Source organism: Agelaius tricolor, unplaced genomic scaffold (assembly GCF_023055355.1).
Source record: "Agelaius tricolor isolate 1412-34295 unplaced genomic scaffold, bAgeTri1.0.p SCAF_12, whole genome shotgun sequence".
NCBI lineage: Eukaryota > Metazoa > Chordata > Aves > Passeriformes > Icteridae > Agelaius > Agelaius tricolor.
The window spans coordinates 21380821-21401186 of NW_027269272.1; the positions used below are offsets into that span (position 1 = coordinate 21380821).

The 20366-nt window shown below is 42.0% G+C and overlaps 1 protein-coding gene across 10 annotated transcripts in view; it reads right to left on the reverse strand.

Moving 5' to 3' along the window:
- The window catches only part of NLGN1 (neuroligin 1), a 426523-nt gene that overhangs the window by 295440 nt on the left and 110717 nt on the right, over positions 1-20366 (reverse strand). For 3 of the 10 annotated variants that reach the window (XM_071438055.1, XM_071438056.1, XM_071438046.1), the window contains exons 1-2: positions 12730-13293; positions 460-1265 (exon numbers count right to left, since the gene is read on the reverse strand). In XM_071438055.1, coding sequence (XP_071294156.1) covers positions 460-952 — 493 coding nt within the window. In that variant the 5' untranslated portion in view covers positions 953-1265; positions 12730-13293. Of the gene's footprint in view, positions 1-459; positions 1266-12729; positions 13295-20366 lie in introns of those variants that run through there. The other 7 variants (XM_071438049.1, XM_071438047.1, XM_071438048.1 and 4 more) reach the window with 4 other exon arrangements.

Sequence of the window (20366 nt, forward strand, 5' to 3'; positions counted from 1 at the left end):
AAAAATGAATAGAAGACTAGAAAATAACATGGAGCTCCGTCACAGACAGTAGGAGCATGCAACACCACTATCTAACTTAAATATGACCTGCTTTATTAGGTGCGGAAGATTCTCAACTTGTTGTGCCTGCACATGCAATGGAAAAGATGTTGATGCATCTTCCCAGAAGTCAGTGGGTGGCAATGAGAATTAGGCACCAACTTTGACCTAAAAATTACACGTGCTGTGGGGGGAAAAAAATGAGTGTAGACAGAAAGAAAAAAGAAAGAAATTAAAAAAAAAATAAAAATCAAAAAGCAAGGACAAATGCACACAGAGAAAAGCAGCATGCACACATGTAGTAAGCTGGCATGCAAACAGAGAAAGCCATGCATGCTACCAGTACACGTGAATTAATACTGTTAGAAAGTAGAACAGGAAAATAAAAAGATCTCCCTGTTTTGCCTGCTATTAACTCACCATCCTCAGTTGGGACATAGATATTTAAATAGAGGCAGTCTTCGTTCTGATCTTGCACATAGGTTGAAACTACATCCAAGTTATTAGTAAACCACACAGGAAGCATGACTTCAGGCAACCTGCCTTCTATAATGTTCTGGGGACACACTGGAGCAAACTGGGTGGTGTTTTTGATATCTGCCCAGGGAGATGGAGGCTCAGGAGGTTGAAAGCGGCGCTCCCCTGTTGGAGGGGCAGCGTATGGAACCCCGAGAAACTGAATAACGGGCCCCAAAATTTCATTGTTAAGTTCCTTCTTAATCCCTCTTATCTTGCCAAAGTTGGTCGTCACCACTGGGTTGGTATCATCCAATTTTTGGGAGGACACAGCTGCAGCGTGGAGCAAAAATCCAAGTATGGAAAAAGCAAAAGTGGCGTTCAATCCCGTGTGCAGCAGGCGGAGCGCCGTCGCTCTCCATACACAGTTCAGCCACATGGATCTTGGAAAGGCCATGGTCCCACATTAGTTGTGTAACTACAGTGAAGCAATCTGATTTGTATCCACTGGTGTAAAAACAGGGCGACCGGAGGAAACAGATCAAGTTTCCTAAATAGGCGCCTGTCAGAAAAATCTCAAAAGGCTTTTCATGCGGTAAGTATCTTCCATTGATTTCACACTTATTGAAGCTGCATCTTCACTCAGCACTATTTATCAGACTACATCCTATTGACAATTCTGTTTTCCATAGCAGCAATATGAAGAGAGCAGCCATTTACTGCAGAATCCCCTCTTATAAATCAAATCCAGTTAGCCGCAGGTCTATATCCTGGAGAAAATGAAAATAAATCATTAGTATGAAAGAGCTAATATGAGCAGAGTGATAACTAGGTGTTTAACACGTTATTTACATACATTATTATTGGCTAGAGTCATGTAAGTTAAACTGCAGTAGTTTATGGGCCCATGAAATGGCAGGTGAAACACTGATTACTGGATTATCTGTAATGTCACCTGTTGAATTTACAGAGACTTCTCAGGAGAAGCAGGACTCACAGAAAACACATTTTTAAAATTCACCTCTTCAAGAATAAGAAATTCACTGCCAAGCTGCATTACGTAAGTGTTTATGTTAATATTTTATTTAACTTAATCAGCTCATAATCAATTTTCACCTTGTTTGCAGAAGTTGATTTATCAGAAAGGAAGTAATTATTTCTTAAAGCAGAAGATGGGAAAATTAAGATAGGCAGGCACACTGAAGACCCAAATGAATTTTATTTCATTAAAAGCAGTTTATAATACATACAAACATTTTTTGTTCATTTTAAAATATCACATGAATTACTGTGCTTATTCACAAGAACCTGAATTACCATGCTTTATGAGGTTTTCTGATTGCTGATGAAATTCACAGATAGACTGAAATGTTCACATCAATGAAGGACCAAAGTCTGCTTCTGCTGAAGTGAATGGCAAACACTGAGTTTGTACAGAAGTGCAACTGGACCTCTGTAGGTTGCTGGGGTTTTTTTTCAGAACTAGTTTGGAAAAGGATATGAACAGGCAGCTTAGGGAGGGAGTTGTATATCACAATTTTTACGTCAGATCAATCCTGCATTCCTTATAAAAGAGTGACTTCAGTGAAAAATGAAAATGCATGTTGAGAGCACTCAATTTCTACCATCCTTAATTTATAACATAAACAGTAAGCATTCCCACAGGACAGGAGAAGCCTTGTCTTTCATATATCCACATGCTGACTGAACAATATCCTAGAAAAAATAATCAGTTAGGATCAGAGACTGTATAATCTGAAATTCCAGATGCTATTTTCAACTACTTTAGCTCAGAGGTTGTCACACAAGGCAGTGTTCCAGCACTTCTGAAAATTGCTCAGTGCATATCATTATATCTTCCATATTCATGCGAAACATATTTCCAAGACAACTTACAATATCCTATTATTTAAGATGCAGTGTTATACACAACATAGCAGTGTAATCTTACACTCCCTATTAAGCAGTGTGTAATGCACAAGAAATGTGTTTTGCTTTGTATAGGAAACATTTTAAACCACCTGCTTTTGAAACAGCATTGGCAGCTTTAATGAGAATTGGTTTTTTTATCATGTCTATACACATTGTGGAGAGAATTCAAAAGAACGGCTTGTCTAATAGTCAGACTACCCTGTAGTTTGGGTTATTAAAAAGGAGATTGTAAAAGCTATATAGGACAGCAGGAGATTTGGTTCATGTCTAGGGTTCCTTTAGCTCTGAACAATCTATCTCAGGAGGCAATAAGGAGATAGATGAAGCTTTTCCGCAATTTTCTCTTTCCCTTCCTTTCTCTGCTAATTCTAACACCTTCACTGTGAAACTGCATTAACAAACAGGCTTATGTCCTTCATCCTCCAGCTGTATATTCTCAGTATTTGCTGGAAACGCACCAATTTAGCTGCAGAAAATAACTCCTCCAACTTGATGTGTGTGTTTACATTTACTTTAACACACTTACATGGAATGGCAGACTCATGGAGGATTATTGCTTTGTAGCATGTCAGATTTTGGAGGGAGTAGAGTACTACTTGAGAAATGGTAAAGACAGAGTAGGCAGACAGGTTTCTGAGCAATACACATGGAGAGTGAAGCCTCTTCCTTAGTGGTATTCAGAAACCTCCACAGCCTTTTCCACTGGGTCTTAAAACCCACGAGGGTTTGTTTTCCTCTGAGGAATGGAAACATGTACTTTCTCTTCTGTCTCAAATCAAACTCGTAAATAGCAGGAACTTTATCTCAGTAGCCTTCCAGCTAATTCACATGGCCTGGGGAAGGTCTGAGTTCAACAAACCCAGCTCAGATGTGCCAAGCAAAAACATCCTTCTTCATTTTAAGGTGCTGGGTTTGTTTGATGTGCAAAATTAACAAGATGCTACTAATTTAGCATCTATTTTCTATTTAGCACCTGTTTTCAGTTCTAAAGAAACCTTGTAATACAGTCTTGATACCTCAAATGGTAAATTCAATGTAAACTCAAAGCCAGTTCTAAAGCTGGGCTATAATTCTAAGCCCATCCATCTGCTGGTTTGTCTTTGCAGCTGAACAGCTCTGCTGTGATCTACAGTTCTGGTTTGCCTCCCATGGATAAGGTTTTACTCTGTGACAGGATGCTAAAAAAGGTAAGAATATAATTCAGTTCTGTGTTTGCTATTCCTAATTAATTGACTGTTGGGCAGTAGCCTCCATGAATTGATGGATAGGCTATAAAGGGAAGAAAATTGTCAACTGCTTGCAGGATTTGAATCAACATATTTTCATTGTATTTGTAACTTGAATTTTGGATTTGCTCTTTTCAAGCCTTTCTTTTTAAATGTCTAAGTAACAGTTTATTTCCAAGACTGAGAGGTCAGACATTCAAGCCTGTCATTGGCTGCCCTGAAGCTATCACATCAAAACCACAAACTCAATGCAAATAAAAAGACTGAGATTTATCAAATCTTTTGAGACTTTCATGACAAAATTTCATTTTGAGCACTAGGTGCAAGGGCAAGCAGGGAAGCTGGCCAGGAGCATGTTGAGAGTTAATGCTGGACAAAAGTCTCCCCAGTATTTCTGCAGGTGATCTACATAGGACTTTCCCTTGGTGTCTGGACTCAGTTAAAAAGGAATCAGTGGGGGAAAAAAGGAGAAGGAATAAACAGGAATGATCAGGGAGACAAGCAGACAAATAAACCAAAGAGTAGCAATGATAAATCTGGGACAAGATTTAGCATCAAAATAATGTGGATCTGAGGAGCAGGAGGAGAAACCTTTTCAGATTTTTCTGCTGTCTTGATTTGAGGATCACAATTGCTCCCTGTGGTAACACAAATGAATTCTACTGTAAAAGGTATTTGATAAAGACTTTCATGCTCTTTCAAACAGTCTATACTCTACAGAGTTTTTTTCTATCTATTATTTTATTATCTTCCTTTCTGAATTCAAATTACTTTATAGCTCAGATTCTGAAATACTTTAGAGAAGCATTTAGTATGCTGAGGAGTGAACAATCCAAGAGAGCTTCAATGCATCTTTGCATTTCCAATGACACAGGGCATCCCACAATGGGTCACATCTGCTGCAATCTGCAGCACTGCAACTCCTCTTTGCTACTCATGCCCAGATCTTCAAATCTTAAGGGATGGTTTGATCTGTATCACCTATCAATAGCTCCAATGGATTAATAAAACCTTTGGTGGCATCCAAGGCTTCTGGCCATATGTTAGCTTTAGCACATGTAAAGGCTATTATTGTTAAGACAAAAATCTCCCAACCCCTCAGAAAAGCTCTTTTCTTTTCAGCTGAAGGTGTATTCCATGATTTGATATTCCTGCTCAGAAATTCCTTTCCACTTTCACTTTGCTAGTAAATCCCAGTTGCACAAATACTCAAAGTGATTGCAAGAGTCAGGAACACCACACAACGCCACTTCATTTCAAAACAAAAGTGCTGTTTTGCAGAACCAGCTACATTTGCATCCATTTTTACTTACAGCAGTCTCTCCTTAGAACTAAGAGCCCAGAGATGTTTCATGTCTCTAAGAAGAAATCCTTGTCCTAAAACATGCTATGAAGGCAAGCAGGAACATGGACAGTGGTACAGAGACCATTAGAGGAAAGATGAGGGTGAACATTGTGTTGGTGTGACACACCAATTGTAAACATGAGCAGACAAACCCTCAGGAGATGCAGCACAAAATTCCCCATCTCTTCTTTCGTGTTTCCAGTTAGCAAGGGAAGCAAGATCCAAATACACTGGATTTACACTACCGTATTTTCTCTCAACTTAGTAGCAAAAAACCACCAGATTGATGGGATTTTGAGCAGCATGGAGGGGAAGGTCTACCAAACCTAGATGACCTTTAGATCCCCCCTTCCAACCCAATCCATTCTGTGAAATATTTTAAAACAGATACTGCTCTTGCATACTTCCCTTAATACTTTCTCAAAAGGATGGGATTGGGTTTAGTTCAAGAAATTAACTACGTTCATTTAAAAAAAAACATGTGTATGAAATGATAATACATGGCTGCAATATATAACACATGTAAGAAGGGTACAGCTCTGGTGGGTTTGGTCAGATCCCACATGCCAGCACCCTCTCCACCTCAGAGCAGCCACAGGTCTGGTAGCTCCACAAAGCTGCTACAAATCCAGTCCTGTTGAGATGCAGAACCTCTGCCAAGATGGCCAACAAAGGTATGAATAAGACATCATCTTCAGGGGCTCACAGTCCCATCCCACATTAGGATGAGATTACAAGGGTTATGTTACACAGGAACACAAACATACCGGTGGAAAAGATTTCCAGATGCTACAAGTTGTGTAAATATATCACTCCTAGATAAGAGAAACTGATTCCTGAGTGCCCTCACCTTGATTTAATATGATGTTTTGACCGCTAAGCTTCATAACTTGTTAGTGAAAAATATAGTATTTAAATACTGTAGCATAAAGTATTCGATGCAGTGCTTCAAAATTAGTGAAAAGTTGAATTTAAATGGGTAGGTGTCACAAGACTCCTTTAAATTGTGATGTATTTTTCAACTGCACCAAATTTTTGTTCTTTGCTGTTAGTGGGTATATTCACTAATGCTTATTAACTAGTATTTTCATGATCAAAACTCCCTTTGAAAATTTTCTGCATCTTTCTTTGCAAAATTTTCTGCATCTTGCTTTGACTTCTGATCAAAATTTTCTATTAAACTGTTTTTGAATTAGACAAATTAAGCCCATGAGGAGAGGGTCTGTTAAGTCTTATAATCTTCCATTTACTCATATCAATAAATAATTTTCCAAAAATAGTTCTACTTCTTATCTGAAGTAATTGTTTATATTACCAGAAGCTGACTACAATTTTTTAATGCAGACTAGAGCTGTCTGACATTTTGCACAATAAGTAGGTAACGAAATGGTGATTTTACCCATAACAGAAAGAATGGGTAACTCTGTCACTTATGTGTAAAGTTTTAGACAGCTAAGTAATACAGATTTAAATTAAAAATGACAGATGCACTGGCTTGGAATATAATGGGCACTGAAGTGAACCTTTATTCCTTTTAGCAGCTTACAGTTAACTCTTAAATGGACCACACATTATCCTCACTTTTGAGTACTGTAACAATTCAGCTAAATGATCAAATGGCCATTCTGTTGATGGCTGCTCTGTGCTTCAGGACAAAAAGATTCCCTGACCTACTGCAGAAATTCTACTGAACTCATGTTAACCAGAGGTCATCCCAGAGGAAAAAATAACCCAGATGTTTCTCATTGGAGAGCTCCAGTATCAAAATCCTTGTATTGCATTTCATCAGGTCAAGTGGGAGTTGCTTTGATTAATACTTCATAAAATATACACGTGCTTCTCATCTGATCACTCTAGCAGAGTGCCCAGAACCCACCCAGAGACTCCTGAAACTAACTGTGCTTTTGTTGTGTCTTTCAGGTGATAAATCTAGCTACAGAATTGTTAACAAAGATCTTCACCTGATATATATTTCTGGCTCACCCTTGGTTCACTGGGGTTAATCGTATGGGAAAAATTAATTGGATTTTTTTTGCCACCTTTATTACAACTATAATATCAACAATAATACTACCTTTAATGCTAGTTCAGCCCCCAAGGCAAGCTTTCATATCAGATTCATAAGAAAGATATCACTTTTGTATTTTCCTGGTGGAAATAGTAATTCAAGATAAAAAAAGCTGGAATACAGATAATGCCACTTCTTGAGGGAGAACTCTGCAAACAAAGATGCTTGAATGAACTCAGATTTGTCCATGAATTGTTGTTCTAGCTGGATACAATACAGTAACAATTCCAAGCATACAAAACCCTTGTTGTAGAGCTAGATCAATAACCGCCTCTTCAACAAGATGATTTTTTTTTTTAAGAAAAAGACCAGCAAACTTCCTTGTGGCAGAAAAGGGAACCCAAGCTTTTTTGTTCTTGATCAGATGGTCAAGATGGTCCCAATTTCATCAGGGTAATTGAGATCAAGTTCCAACTCATCAGGAAATTCACAGATGTATAAACATAATTTGTTAATCACAAACCCAGCATCTCTAACTCAGCTCTGAGAGTGCTCTTGACTGGTATTACCAGGCTTTCCAGAACTGCAGAGAGCACACTACAACATGAGTGCAATATTGGCATTAGAGGGATCTATCAGCTTGAAGATGTTGTTTCCTGTGATCTAGCATTCTGTACATCTGTGACTTTACCTGCATTTGCTCCAAAATGAATTTCATGCTTAACTTGTTTTTCTTAATTAAACTTCCTTTAACAGTTTCTAATATGTGCATTATTAAAACTCATTAGTCCCATTCATGCCTGCCTGTCATTTTTGGCTTCATATTCACGTACCAAAGAGCTCTTCTGCTTTATATAGGAAGCAAATTAAATAATAAATATGAGAACTTGAACGTTTTATGAGTGTCAGTATGAGAAAGTGGCTGCAAGGCCCATAAGGTTTCACAAAAAAAAAGCATTACAGCTAAAGCTAACATGCTGACACATCTCTGATCTATAAAGTCTGCAGTAATGGTAGCAGTAAAGTGTTGTGCCATAGATGGGGAATTTTTCTCTCACATGAAATAGAAATAGGATATAGCACAGACTATATTTACCGTTGTAAAAAAATTTCAAATAAAATTTCCCAAAAGCTTAGAATATAACACCATTAAACGTCTACAAAGATTTACTCTTTCCATCTGACTTCATGTGTAGCTCCTATTATTCAGCTCCTTGTCCTCTTTCCATTTTCTACCCCTGTCTGTGAGAAAGAGACTTATTTCAGCTCTAGCAACCATGCCCAGTGTCCCTGTGGTCATGTCCTGGTCACACTGACCACGGCCCCAGTGACCAGAGGGTTTCCTGACCCAGCAGCTGCATCTCATGGTGGCTGCTCCAGGGCCCAGATTCTACACAGAAAAAATCCTTTATTGTGAAACTATAGAAGAAACAAAAGCCTTATCCTACAATGCCTGTTTTGCACAGGCTTGAGGATGTCAAAATATTCAGTCTATCTGTAAGGTTGCTCCTGACTAAATTGTCGTTTTCTCCTCATGAATATTTCTAACACTGTGTGCCTACATAACACTTTACTGCTTTCAAGTACTGTTTTGGAAACTGGGGGACAGGGTTGGGAAGGCAAAAGTTAAGGAACAACTTTAAGTTCAGATATTGAGCCTAAAAGCTTCAGACAAAATGTAATTAAATAAAAGTATAAAATGCAACATAAATGTATTCCCCTCATTAAATTCCCAGAACCAGTTCAACAAGTGAGCTAATGGCTTCTCTAGGCAGGATGTGATTGAGGAGATTTAGAAAACATCTTTTTAAATTGCCATTTAAGTTCTCTGCTTCGTTAAAGGAATATGAGTTACTTGAAATGCAATAGTTGTAAAGTGTCCTTGACCGCTTTCATGATTTTACCGTCACGTGTTGCTAATTTCCAAGCATTGCATTCTCCCTTAATATGGTGCAAAAGACCTAACCAAGCATCAGCAGAAGGTAACAGGCTACCCAAAGGCAACACTAAAACTGATTATGCAGAAAATATTATGAGGACAAAACAGAAAAATTCAACAAATGGGGTAAAGAGAACTCAAATTGCTTTTCCTTTAATGGCCTCATGTTTTATTTGACCACAGCAGTGGAAAAGCCATGTTACCCTGCTGTGTGCAGCCCAGATCTTTCCATGGCTTGGTAACCATGAGGATATTTACAGTACAGGCTCTGTGCCCCCTGGTTTCCCACAGCTGCTGCTCCCTCACTCCACCTTTTGTTTCCTAGTGGGAAGTGCTGTGGTGGAGAGGGTGCACAGCAAAACCTGACATGGGACCAAGCAGCCAACCAGTCACTTTTCATCCCTGGAGGGCACACAGAACATCATTAATGAGCAATTAATAGTTATGGAAACAAAGTCTGTTGGAAAACACGTGGGGTCTTCAGAGGCAGGTAGAAATGAGCAGCTGAGTCACCAAGAAGCCAAAATTATTTCCCCCTGTAATTCTGGCAGTTCAATAGTAATCCTGGGGAATGTAATGTCATCATTTGTTATTAAAAGTACAGGATGTGCTCTCAATATGCAACACATGATGAAGTTTCCCCATTAGGTGGGGGTTTTTGGTGTGGTTTGGTTTTTTGCATCCCCTAACTCCCTCTCCCTCCTTTCCATACAAACTCTTGTGCAACACCTGGGTATCAGGGCAGGCATCCTCCTCTGAGTGCTTGTGCTCCCTCACAATGCAGAGCTCAGAACCAGGGCTACAGAAATGGAGACATGTCTCTAGAACAGCCCTTATTCATCAGTCAGGACCTATTTTTTACCATTATCTATTATTTTATCACCTGATATACTTACCATGGAGGGATATCTGGGACTAATCAGAAACTATATCATTTACTGGATCAGATTGATAACTGCCCATCCTTTATTAAAAGAATTCCACAGAGGTTTCTACTGGACCTCTAGAAAAAATGTTTTATTTTCATTATTTGCTTTCAAAGAACATCTGTCTCCTTCTGCCCTTCTTTTTCCAGTATTTAATTTTTAAATAATTTCTTTTTCATGTGATTAAAAAACCATAATAAATATGACATCAAACAAATAATTCAGAGCTAGCCAAGGGTCTGTAATATGGCTTTATATCTCTATTACAAAGGAACGTATATTTGCTTTTAATAAAGAAAGGCAAGCCAATCCATTACAAACTGAGACCACATCTAAGCCTCTGCTTTCTTCCCTTTTCCCCAGACTCCATTTGAACAATTAGAGTGGTTAATGCTGGTGTGCTTGCCAGCGGATATTAAAAATGTAAACTGATAAAAAATACAACTACCACCATTACCATGTTCAAATTCCTCCATTCACTTGCAAATCAATTTTTCTGCCTACAGCCCTGTCCCAGTCTTTAAATAACCCTCCTCAGCAGACTGCTCCACCTCCAGCCAAATAATCCAGAGAAAACCCACTTTGTGAAAGATGTTTAAGTATCAGCAGCTCGGATTTTATCTTCTTACCCTACTCTAGGAGAGGGGGTAAGATAACCAAAGCAGCATCAGGACAGCAGCTCCTACACCCACTGCCTCAAACAGCCTGAACCACGCTCATGGCTTTCGCTGCTACCTCAGTTAATCACAAAACAGAGGTGTTCAGCCAAATCCTGCTTCCCAGCACACTTAGCATGATTATCCTCAGCCTCATTTTTCTTCCCACAGCCTGCATATGATTCGCAGGAAACGCGCAGGATAAATGGGGTCTCTTTGTAGGTACCTGAGGATCTCCTAATCATTTACTGCAAAACTGCTTTTGCAACATCACTGCAATCTGTAGCCACAGCCTAAGAAAAACGGTGTTGTTTATCAAAAAGTAACTAAGGAGCAGTCTTCTTTAACCCTGCACCAGTCATAGAGTTGGGGGGGGGAGAAGAAAAAATAAATAATCCTTCCCAACCACCATTCCCAAACATGGCTACTTAGCATTTGGCTCCCAATCTGCAAATCTAATTTCAAAGATGCAGAAGTGGTCTGCGTGTTACAGCTGTGGAGCCCACACAAGTCTCAGTGCAGTCAATGGGAATCAGGATCTTTGAAAATCAGGGCCCTGAATAATGGGCTCTATTTTTAAATGCTCATTTACACCGTGCATGGGTCTCTCTCTTGTCAGGTGCCTGTAATAAAGTACGTGCAATTTCATAAGTATCCTTTGCTTCAACTAAGCCAGCCCAGAAAAGTAGGGGAAAATGTCCCAAAGCTCACAGTACTGTTCTTTCAGCAATAACAATAGTCTGTGGATGCACCAAAAATGCTGCTACTGTAAAAAACAAACAAACAAAAATACCTACCTAGGTCTTAAGGGAGCACAAAAAGGTTACTGTGAGCATTGCCAAAAATACGTGGTTTCAGATGTGAATTACCTCTGAATTTACCAGTACGGTCTTGTCCCACTAAGGCTCTGGATAAATGCAAATATTGCCACAGTGGATGGCAGTGCTGGCAAAAAATAATTCCTAAAACAATTTCTTACACTTATGCTGAGAAAAAGAAAAATCTGCTTCATTTCAAATTCACAGAACATCTAAACGTGCTAAAAACATTCACTTTGATATTTATAGCTTCTATAAGGCATATTTCCATTTTATACTAGTGGATTTTAATGCCATAGTTGTTAGAGCTAAAACAAACTGGCCTTCCAGAAAGCAAACCCAGTGTCAAACTAACATGATATTCCTTCGAAAGGTCAGCAAATTTACAGAAGGAAATGGCCAGTCCAGATTGTGTCACCTGCACCAGCAAGAGCACAACACTATAATCAAGCTCTGGTTTGTTTTATTTAAACAGTTATTTGAATGTAATTGCTCTGAAACCATATGCACCGTTAAAACGATTCCAGATAACATCCTTTCTCCTGATTCCAAGGTAACTTTCTGGCTTTAATTATAAGCCAATTAATATTAAGTAATTTGACTGATTAATTTTAATTAAACCTGTTGAAAATTGATTTTCCTTTCGCAAGTAAAGATGATGCTCTAGTGCGATCATCAGGAAAAGAGGATGGGGGGGGGGAGGCGGACGGGGTTGGGGGGAGAAGCAGAAGAACCAGCACTCAGCACCAGGGCGAGAAAGAAGATGTCTGAAGAAATGAGAGGAGCCATCCCCCGGCAGGCCCGGCCCCGGGGGCTGCGGGAGGCACCGGGGGCTGCGGAGCGCCCGCGGAGCTGCGCGCCCGGCCCGAGGCGGGCGGCGGCCCCGGGGCGGCGGGGGAGGGAGGAAAAGTTCGCCGGGGCGGCGGCGGAGGGTGCGGGGGGTGCGTGCGTGAGCGCGAACGCGCGTGTGTGTGTGTGTGTGTGTGTGTGTGTGTGTGTGCATGGAGAGCTCCCCGCGAACACCCCCGCAGCCGCTCCCGCCGCCGCCGCCGCCGCGCATCCCCGCGGGCGGGCTCCGCTCGGGCTCGCAGCCGCCGCAGCCCCGCACCCGCAGCCCCGCACGCATCCCCCCGGCCGCGGACACGCACGCACACCCGGGCTGGGAAACCGGCCCTGCCGAGCGCCCCCAGGCTCAGCCCCGCAGCCGCCCTGCCCTGCCCTGCCCGGGGCCCCGCTCCATCATCCCGGCGCCCCGTTCCATCCCTCTCTCTCTCCTCTCTCCTCCATCCCGGCCGCCCTGCTGCATCCCTGCCCGGCCGCCCCCTCCCTCCTCTCCATCCCGGCGCGGGCTCGCCCCGCACGCCGGGAGCATCAAAGTATTTACCAGTTCACGGCCGCTTTCCCGCAATCGCAGCCGAAGCTGTAATCCGCTGGATTCGCCTCCTCCGGCTCTCCCAGCCGCTGGGAGCGGGAGGGCTCCCAATAGCGCTCCGGACACTTCCCAATTATACCGATTTTTATATATTTTTCTGCCCTTTCCTGGGATCGGGGCGCGGGAAGGGGGGGCTGGAAATCCCCATCCGGAATCCAGCCTCATCCGTGCCGAGCCACCTCCATGTAAATCCGACCATCAGGCAGGCAATGGAAATGATCAAACGCTACTTCTCTCCGTCTGCAGGCAGATAATCCCACTAATCCAATAGATCTCCCCCGATCCGAAAGTGCCCTCCAGACGAATCCCTTTCGCTCGATGTCCGGCGGGCGATCGCGGAGCCGCGGCGGTGCCCGGAGGGGCGCGGGAGATGCGCGGAGGGGCGCGGAGGGGTGTTAATCTTTTTTGGCTCCTGGATGCACGGCTCGCTCAAACCGCCGAGATCCCTGCTTTTTCCCCTATTACACGTTTCCACTCCAAATTGCTGCTGGATGAAAAATGGTACAAAGATACCCCCAGCGGCGGCGCGGCGAACAGCGCGGGCAGCCCCGGCCCCGCACCGCCCCGCACCGCCCCGGGCGGACCGGCCCCCGGGGGACCCTCCCGCAACGCCCCGGCCCCGCCGCAGGGCTGGGGGGTCCCTCCGGCGGCCGCGGGCAGCGGCACGGAGAGCACGGAACCCCGCAAGCGCCGGGGCACAAAGGGATGCCAGAGCAGGGTGGAGATGCTGCACACACACCTGCGTGCGGGTGGGCTGCTGCCTCTTTCGAAATTGTACCCAAATTGTGTAATTTATGCATGGTTTATGTAGAGAGATGTGGATTGTGCTCAAATATTTCACGCAGGTGTGATTTAAGGTGAAGGCATGGTCTTACTTACTTGGATCATCACTGTCTGCACACAAGATATAAGTGACTCTTTTTGTTTCCCGTTGCTGTTTCTTGAATTTTTTTACTTATTTTTCATTGCTTTCTCTTTATTTCTAATTGAGGAATAAAAGTATTCTCCGACCCCCAGCTCTCATGCTTTCTAGGACCACATCAGACAATGAAAGTTGACGACTCAGGGGATGTGGGGAGAAAGGAAGGCCAGATCAGAAGGGAAAGGAGAATAGCCCTGTGAATGCTGATAGGTCTTTTCATTTTTTAAGAACAGCCACAATCACACATTAAAACATCCCGAGTTAAGCCTCTTTCAGAGAGCTCATTAACATCTCCTGTTATTTTAGGAGAGACTTCCCTTCATATTGTGTTTAAGATCTGTATTTTTCTCTGCTAACTGGCACCTCAGGTTAAAATATTGACACTCACCAAGCACAGCAAACCCACTCATGTTTCCAAGCCTACAGCCCCAGGCAAGGTCTGGAGGTGCCCGAAAATGTGATAAGCTTTTACACCCTCACCTGAGAGCACATCCCAGCGGAGGGAAGGTCAGACCCAGCCATGCTGGGCTATTTATGTCTCTCAGTCCCACTGAGGACCTGGATCTGAGTGCCCATGGCAGGAGTGACGGGACACAGCAGCAATTCATCCTGTGACATTCCCATGTGCTGGAATAATCCTGTCCTGGGCACGTTTTTTGCCTGTTTCAATAACTATTCCAGTCCATGGTTAATTAGGAATGTCCAGAATCCTTCAGTACTCTGAAATTTAATTCTTTTGCTGTTGCCAAAAGTGTGCAGCTCTCAGGTACAGGAGGGAAAGGCAGAACATACTCTGCTGACAGGGCAATCCCATGAATGCTGTTATGTTAATCTCAAGGGAATACTACATGAAAAAAAAAAAAAGGTTTCAAAACTAGAAATGAAATTTGTATGTGGAAATCAATCACTTGCCACCAGCCACAGATCAACCAACAGCCTAAAAACTATCACCAAAGAGGCAGTACCAGGTGAGATATTCTGCCATTCTTCATCCATACAAAACCCTGGAGTAGCTTTATCTTTGGGTTGTTCTTTATACTGAAAAGCAAAAAATAAAGGTGAAATAAAATAAAAGCACTCTCCTTGTCACTAGATAAGCCAGTGGAATCCAAAGGTGCAAAGTTTTATTCTCCCTCCTTCAAGAGGGATGGAGAATCCTCCCTGGGTTTCCTGAGCCACCACGTGAATATCTCCTTGGAATGCTCTATCATTTAAGCAGATGATCCCCTACTAACTGTGGGGGGAAATCAACCAATTTATCTCCTTACCAGGCCTTTTGTGGGTGGCAGGAGCTGACAATTTACACTCAACTTGCAACAATCCCACCTTTGGCCACCAAGTCTCCATCTGGTCCCAACCCATGTTCACTCGTGCAGAAATGGCACCAAATTGTTGAGCACATTCAGTTGTTCTTCAGCTCCCTCTCACAGCAGAGACGTGTGGTACCACTTCATTCACTCACCACTTTGGCTCTGACCTGTCCCCAAGGTTGGGGCCCCTTTGCAGAACTTTTCCACTGTTTTTCACTCTGCTTCCCTGCACTGTGTCCTAACATTTCTCCCTTGTCCTTCCCTCCAGGGGCCTCAATAGCTCTCCTCTCATCCAAAACACTGCTGGGGAAAGAGGGCTACTGACTTGTGGGAGGGAACAAGATTTGTCTCCAGCTCCAGAAAATTGTACAGGTCCAGGAAGGCATATTTGGCTGGGAAAATAAATTATAGGGCCAAACCCTCTATATGGAGATGTGATAGCAGTAGCTGAGCCTACAGATGTGGTAATAATAGATTATATTCTAATAAAGTAAAATAATGAAATTTGTATGTGGAAATATGATAATAATATATGACATTCCTGTATCCATGCAGTGTCTGATGCTGAATCCGCCAGCAGTTTACAACCAAGATGTCCTTGCCTGTAGGAGCTAAGTGGCTTGCACACACACTTTTATATCTAGATATATAAATATAAATATTTAAATAAGGCTGGAACTACATGATCTTGAAGGTGCTTTCCAACCCAAAGCATTCTATGATATACACACATTTATGCCTACATATAAATGTGTAAAGAGTGTTTGGATTCGTTTGAAACAAGGGGAGAAGTGCCTGTAATTGATTAGAACTTTGTTAAATATGTTTTAATACCCTGCATGTCAGAAAGAATTACATGTTCATTGCAATCTAGGGAATGCAAAACTGGTTTAAAGACTGGCATTATTTAATATTTAGCTCAGCTGAGTCTTGATAGGGTTGTGTTATCTGCATTTATTAAAAGAATGAAGAGAGAGCTAAATTTCCATGGACTGAAAATCCACGGAAATTTCAAAGGCCAGCATCCTGCAATAGTCTAAAATTCCCCCCTGCTCCATTTTCTCTATTTTAAGAACATGAAACCCTTCATACAACCCTCATTGTAAGCAACTAACCTCCAAAAAGAGCAAAACATACAATCAAAAGCTAAAAAGAAGAAAGAAGCTCCCAACTAGCAGTCCAAGGTAAAATGCACATTGAGGTACATAAAGTATGCACCTGAAGCTTTGAAGGTAGGCAAGTTTTTTGATGTAACACAAGTTTCATGAGCTATTGAAATATGTAGCTTAAGACAGTCAAGTTTTTCTTTCAAATATAAATTTTATCAGACTGTGTTTCTCAAAAAAAAAATTAACCTTTCTAATAGGTAGAACAGGTGGAACTGTTTACATACACGAAATACTAAATATTCATTAATTTATTTGTCTCAAGATAGCTCATTAAGTTGTGTGTTGCAATAACTTTGTTAAATATTTTCTTTGATTTCAGGAAACTAAAGATTGCTCATCTCTGTGCATTTCTATTCTTTAGATTGCCCGGGTTGCCAGATCTTTAATGAAATTATAATGCCTGCCTATGAGCTGCTGTAGTTAGCTGTAACTGCTGAGTTATTGCCATTCATTTGGTTGAACCTTGCCAAGAAGAGCCACTTAAAGAGGCCATCCCTCTTCACAGAGCATCTCCACAAAGATGCCCTGACATCTGCACAAAGACACAGGGCCCTGACAGCCCTTCAGGCACTCCAAACATGGCTATCACCTGCTTTCTTCAGTATTGTTCTTTTGTACTAAAACAATTACATTTTTAAAAAGCACAATTCTTTGTTGTGCGGCAAAGGGCTCACTTGAGACTGGTCAGAGTTTCACATACCAAGAGTCAAGAAAATTGCAGCACTAGTCTGAGTGCTCTGGCCTTAGCTGCCTCAATGCCACACAAGTTCCCAATACTCCCATTCCCTGCAGCCCCACCACCACCTCTGCTGCCCATCCCCTTCCTCCCACCCACGATGGGAGCCCTGCATTTTGTGCACAAATCTGGTGGGATTTGTATTCTGACATCACACAGGTTGTCCTTGGTGACATTCACTTTTTATCATTAGCACCCTGCACTGGGATGTTTAATTGGCTATGTTGTATCTCTGCACTGTAGATTTATTTTGCATTTTCGTTTAATTAACAGCCATGACCAGTGGCCTGATGGATGGCAAAGCATTCTGTGAAGTAGAATCCTACTGGATTAAAAGCTTTGCTGGAATGTTTCAAACACCCATTCAGCCTGGACTTCTCAAAATCAATTTTCTATAAAGTACAGCATTTCCAGAACACAGTGCTCGAGGACGTGGGAAGAGGAAGCAAACAGGACCCAAGGATGACACAAACCCTGTTCCTACAGGCTCACCCCTCTCCAAGGGTTGACTGGATGCTCAGATCCAGCACAATCCACCCGTGGTTATTTTGAGATTCAGAATTTCAGGTTCTTTTGGGTGCTGTTAAAAGACAGATATTGATAAAAAAAGCCATTGCCAGTGTTCTTACTGGAACTTAATCAGTAGATTACAACACATTACAACACTGTGCTTGCCAGAGAACTCTGAATTAATTATAAAATCCATTTCCTTGTTTATGTGGCTGGGAATACATTTAGAGAGGAGTTTTATGGCTTTGTTCCTTCCCAAAATTTCAGTTATTATTTGAAGCCATAATCCAGCAGTACCTTGGTTTGCAGTGACCCAGTAGAGGCAACTATGGAGCTAGACTTTGTTTTCTTAAATTATGGAAAGCATTTAGACAAAGAGTTTTCTGTTCATACTGTGTGAAAAGCAACCAATTTCTAGTTTTTTTTAATTAAATTAGTTGAAACCTAATGTTGAGTACATACTGTATTCTATTTCCAACGTGCTGAGTTTGAAAGCACACAGGGACATTCCCTGATGGAGCTGCTGCTCTGAGTCACTATTACATGCAGTTTATATTCATTTAGACCCAGCAAGCAAATGACGGAGAACTATGGGCCAACTTCATCACTCATGAGATGAAATGGAAGTCAGAGGAACCTCATCAGAGAGTGTTCTTCCCTAATATTTAAACTCAGTAAAAAAAAAAAAAAAAAGAACATGTGACCTGTATTGTCAGCATTTGCAAGTATAAGCAGTGAATTGTTCTCCACATGCTTTTGCTGTGGCACACCTTTTCCTTTTTCACCAGTCACTTTCCACAAGCAAGGAAAGCTTGAGCTTCTGTGAATTAAGACTTGCTGGAACCTTGACACTCCCTGTACTGACAGAGCATTTTAGGTCCTTATTTAAATCAGTCAGTAATAAGATGACTGTGAAATACATCATGATTTTACTACCAGCCTCTCTTGGCATCTGTTTGCCTCCAGTGACGATTGCGCCGATAACTTGGTGACCGATATAATTAGCCTGGCTCTCATCATGGCTACTGGCCAAAAGAGCCAAAGATGTGCCCTAAATTTTCTGTTCAGATGCACCAAATAACATGATCCATTAATTAAAACTCAGGCAGTTGCAGTTAATTCCTGACAACTGAAAAAGATGCAATTTGAAAGCACTCCTAAAGAGCAGTAAATCACTTCCAATCTGCTTGGTGTGAGCTGCATTTGAAAGAGGCTGGGGTGTGCTGGGGTTTGGGTGCTGGGTTGGGAGCAGGGGCAAGAGCCCCTGGAGACCTTGAGCAAACTCTTTTATCTCTCCTGCCTTTAAGTCTGTCTAATCCAGTTTGATTTCTTTATCACCAGGGCAGAGACAATCTTCCCATCCCAAGGAGAGGGGGAAGGCATGGAGGGATTCCCAAGCTGGGGAGGAGAGGGAGGTCAAGAGGCAGCCTCTGCCAGCCCCAGCTGCTTGGCACTGCCCCATGCAGCAAATCCATGCTCCTGCAGGGAATTGAGAGACCTCTGAAAGAGGCCAGGCACCCCAGAGGGTCGTGTGGGACTGACTGGTTTTGTGGAGGAGTCAATAGGAGGAGTGCTCATGAAATTCTGCCAAAATAAGCCATAGGAAATAATGAGCAGGCAGAAAAACACTTCATAGAGGACACATTCCTGTGTTTTGCAGGCATTAATCAGCATCAGTGGTGATGGAAAGTCCAGGAGATGATATCAATATGAAAATACCATTGTACAAACATTCTAACACATTCACCTGCTTATCTTAGCAAGTCTTAAAGCTTGTCATGTCTGGGAATCTGATTCACTGCACAATGACAAACGACACAAAATTGACATGTACAGGCAAGAACACGCAGGCAAAGCAGGGAGAACAGAAATTGCCAGGGATCTCCAAGGCAAAGACACCTGAAGAGCTCCTGAACTGAAGGACCCAGAGAAGCACCATCTCTAACTGGCAATGAGAGGGGCAATAATCCTTCTGAAAATCCAACTACGTTTAAGAAAGTAAACTGAAGGCAGGTCAAATCCCTTGTGATTTCTGAAAATCTCACTCTAGTGTAAGTGAGCTGTTCTTTATAGCCCAATAATAATATTCCTGTAAAATCTGGCAGTCCAAATGATTTAATAGCAAAGCAGCAACATTAGACAACTTCATTGTAGCTGTCTAATGGGTGCATGTTAGGTTATGAGCCCTTGTGTCTCTTGCTGCACACAGACATGAGACAGCACCAGATCTACATGGTGAGGGACCCTTGTCTGCTGTGGCAGGAACAATATAACCTCAGGAAGCCTTAGCTGGCATCCATGTGGGCAGACAAGGAAGAAAAATTAAAATATAAAGAAAAAAGGAAAAAAAACCAAACAAACAATAGCATTAGAGAAACTGCAGCAGCCTAGAAGTCTATTATTTAATTGATGTCATAACCCAGGAGAGGCTATGATCCTCTCTACACCATGGTCATGCCACAGAGTGCCCTCTACATGGACTTTGAAACTGCAGCTGTTTTTATAACAAGATCAGCTACAACCATCTGAAAGTTAAACCTAGACAAATACTTTGTAATACTTATTTGTGGCTGAAGTGAATCCCAGAAAGACATGACTTTGAATTTTAATTTTCAAATTTCTAGGTCTTGATTGCAGAATACTACTTTTTCCCCCCAATCACACATCTGGCATTTGCAGAATTTAATGAACAATCTCTCTAGAATTCAGAATTAGCACAATACAGCTTAGTGTCCTTCTGTGTGCCAAACCTTGGCATCCCCTTGCTGTAGAAGGTGAGCACAGTGGTTCTCAGGCACTAGTTTCTTAGGCAAATGAAAGAATTCACTAGTTTTCCATTTCTCAGACTTCCTTTCCTATTCCAGACAACTAGAGCCCCCAAATTTCCTATTTCTCCTAATTATGATGCTATAAAATTTCTGCTGGCAAACGTTATTGTTCCA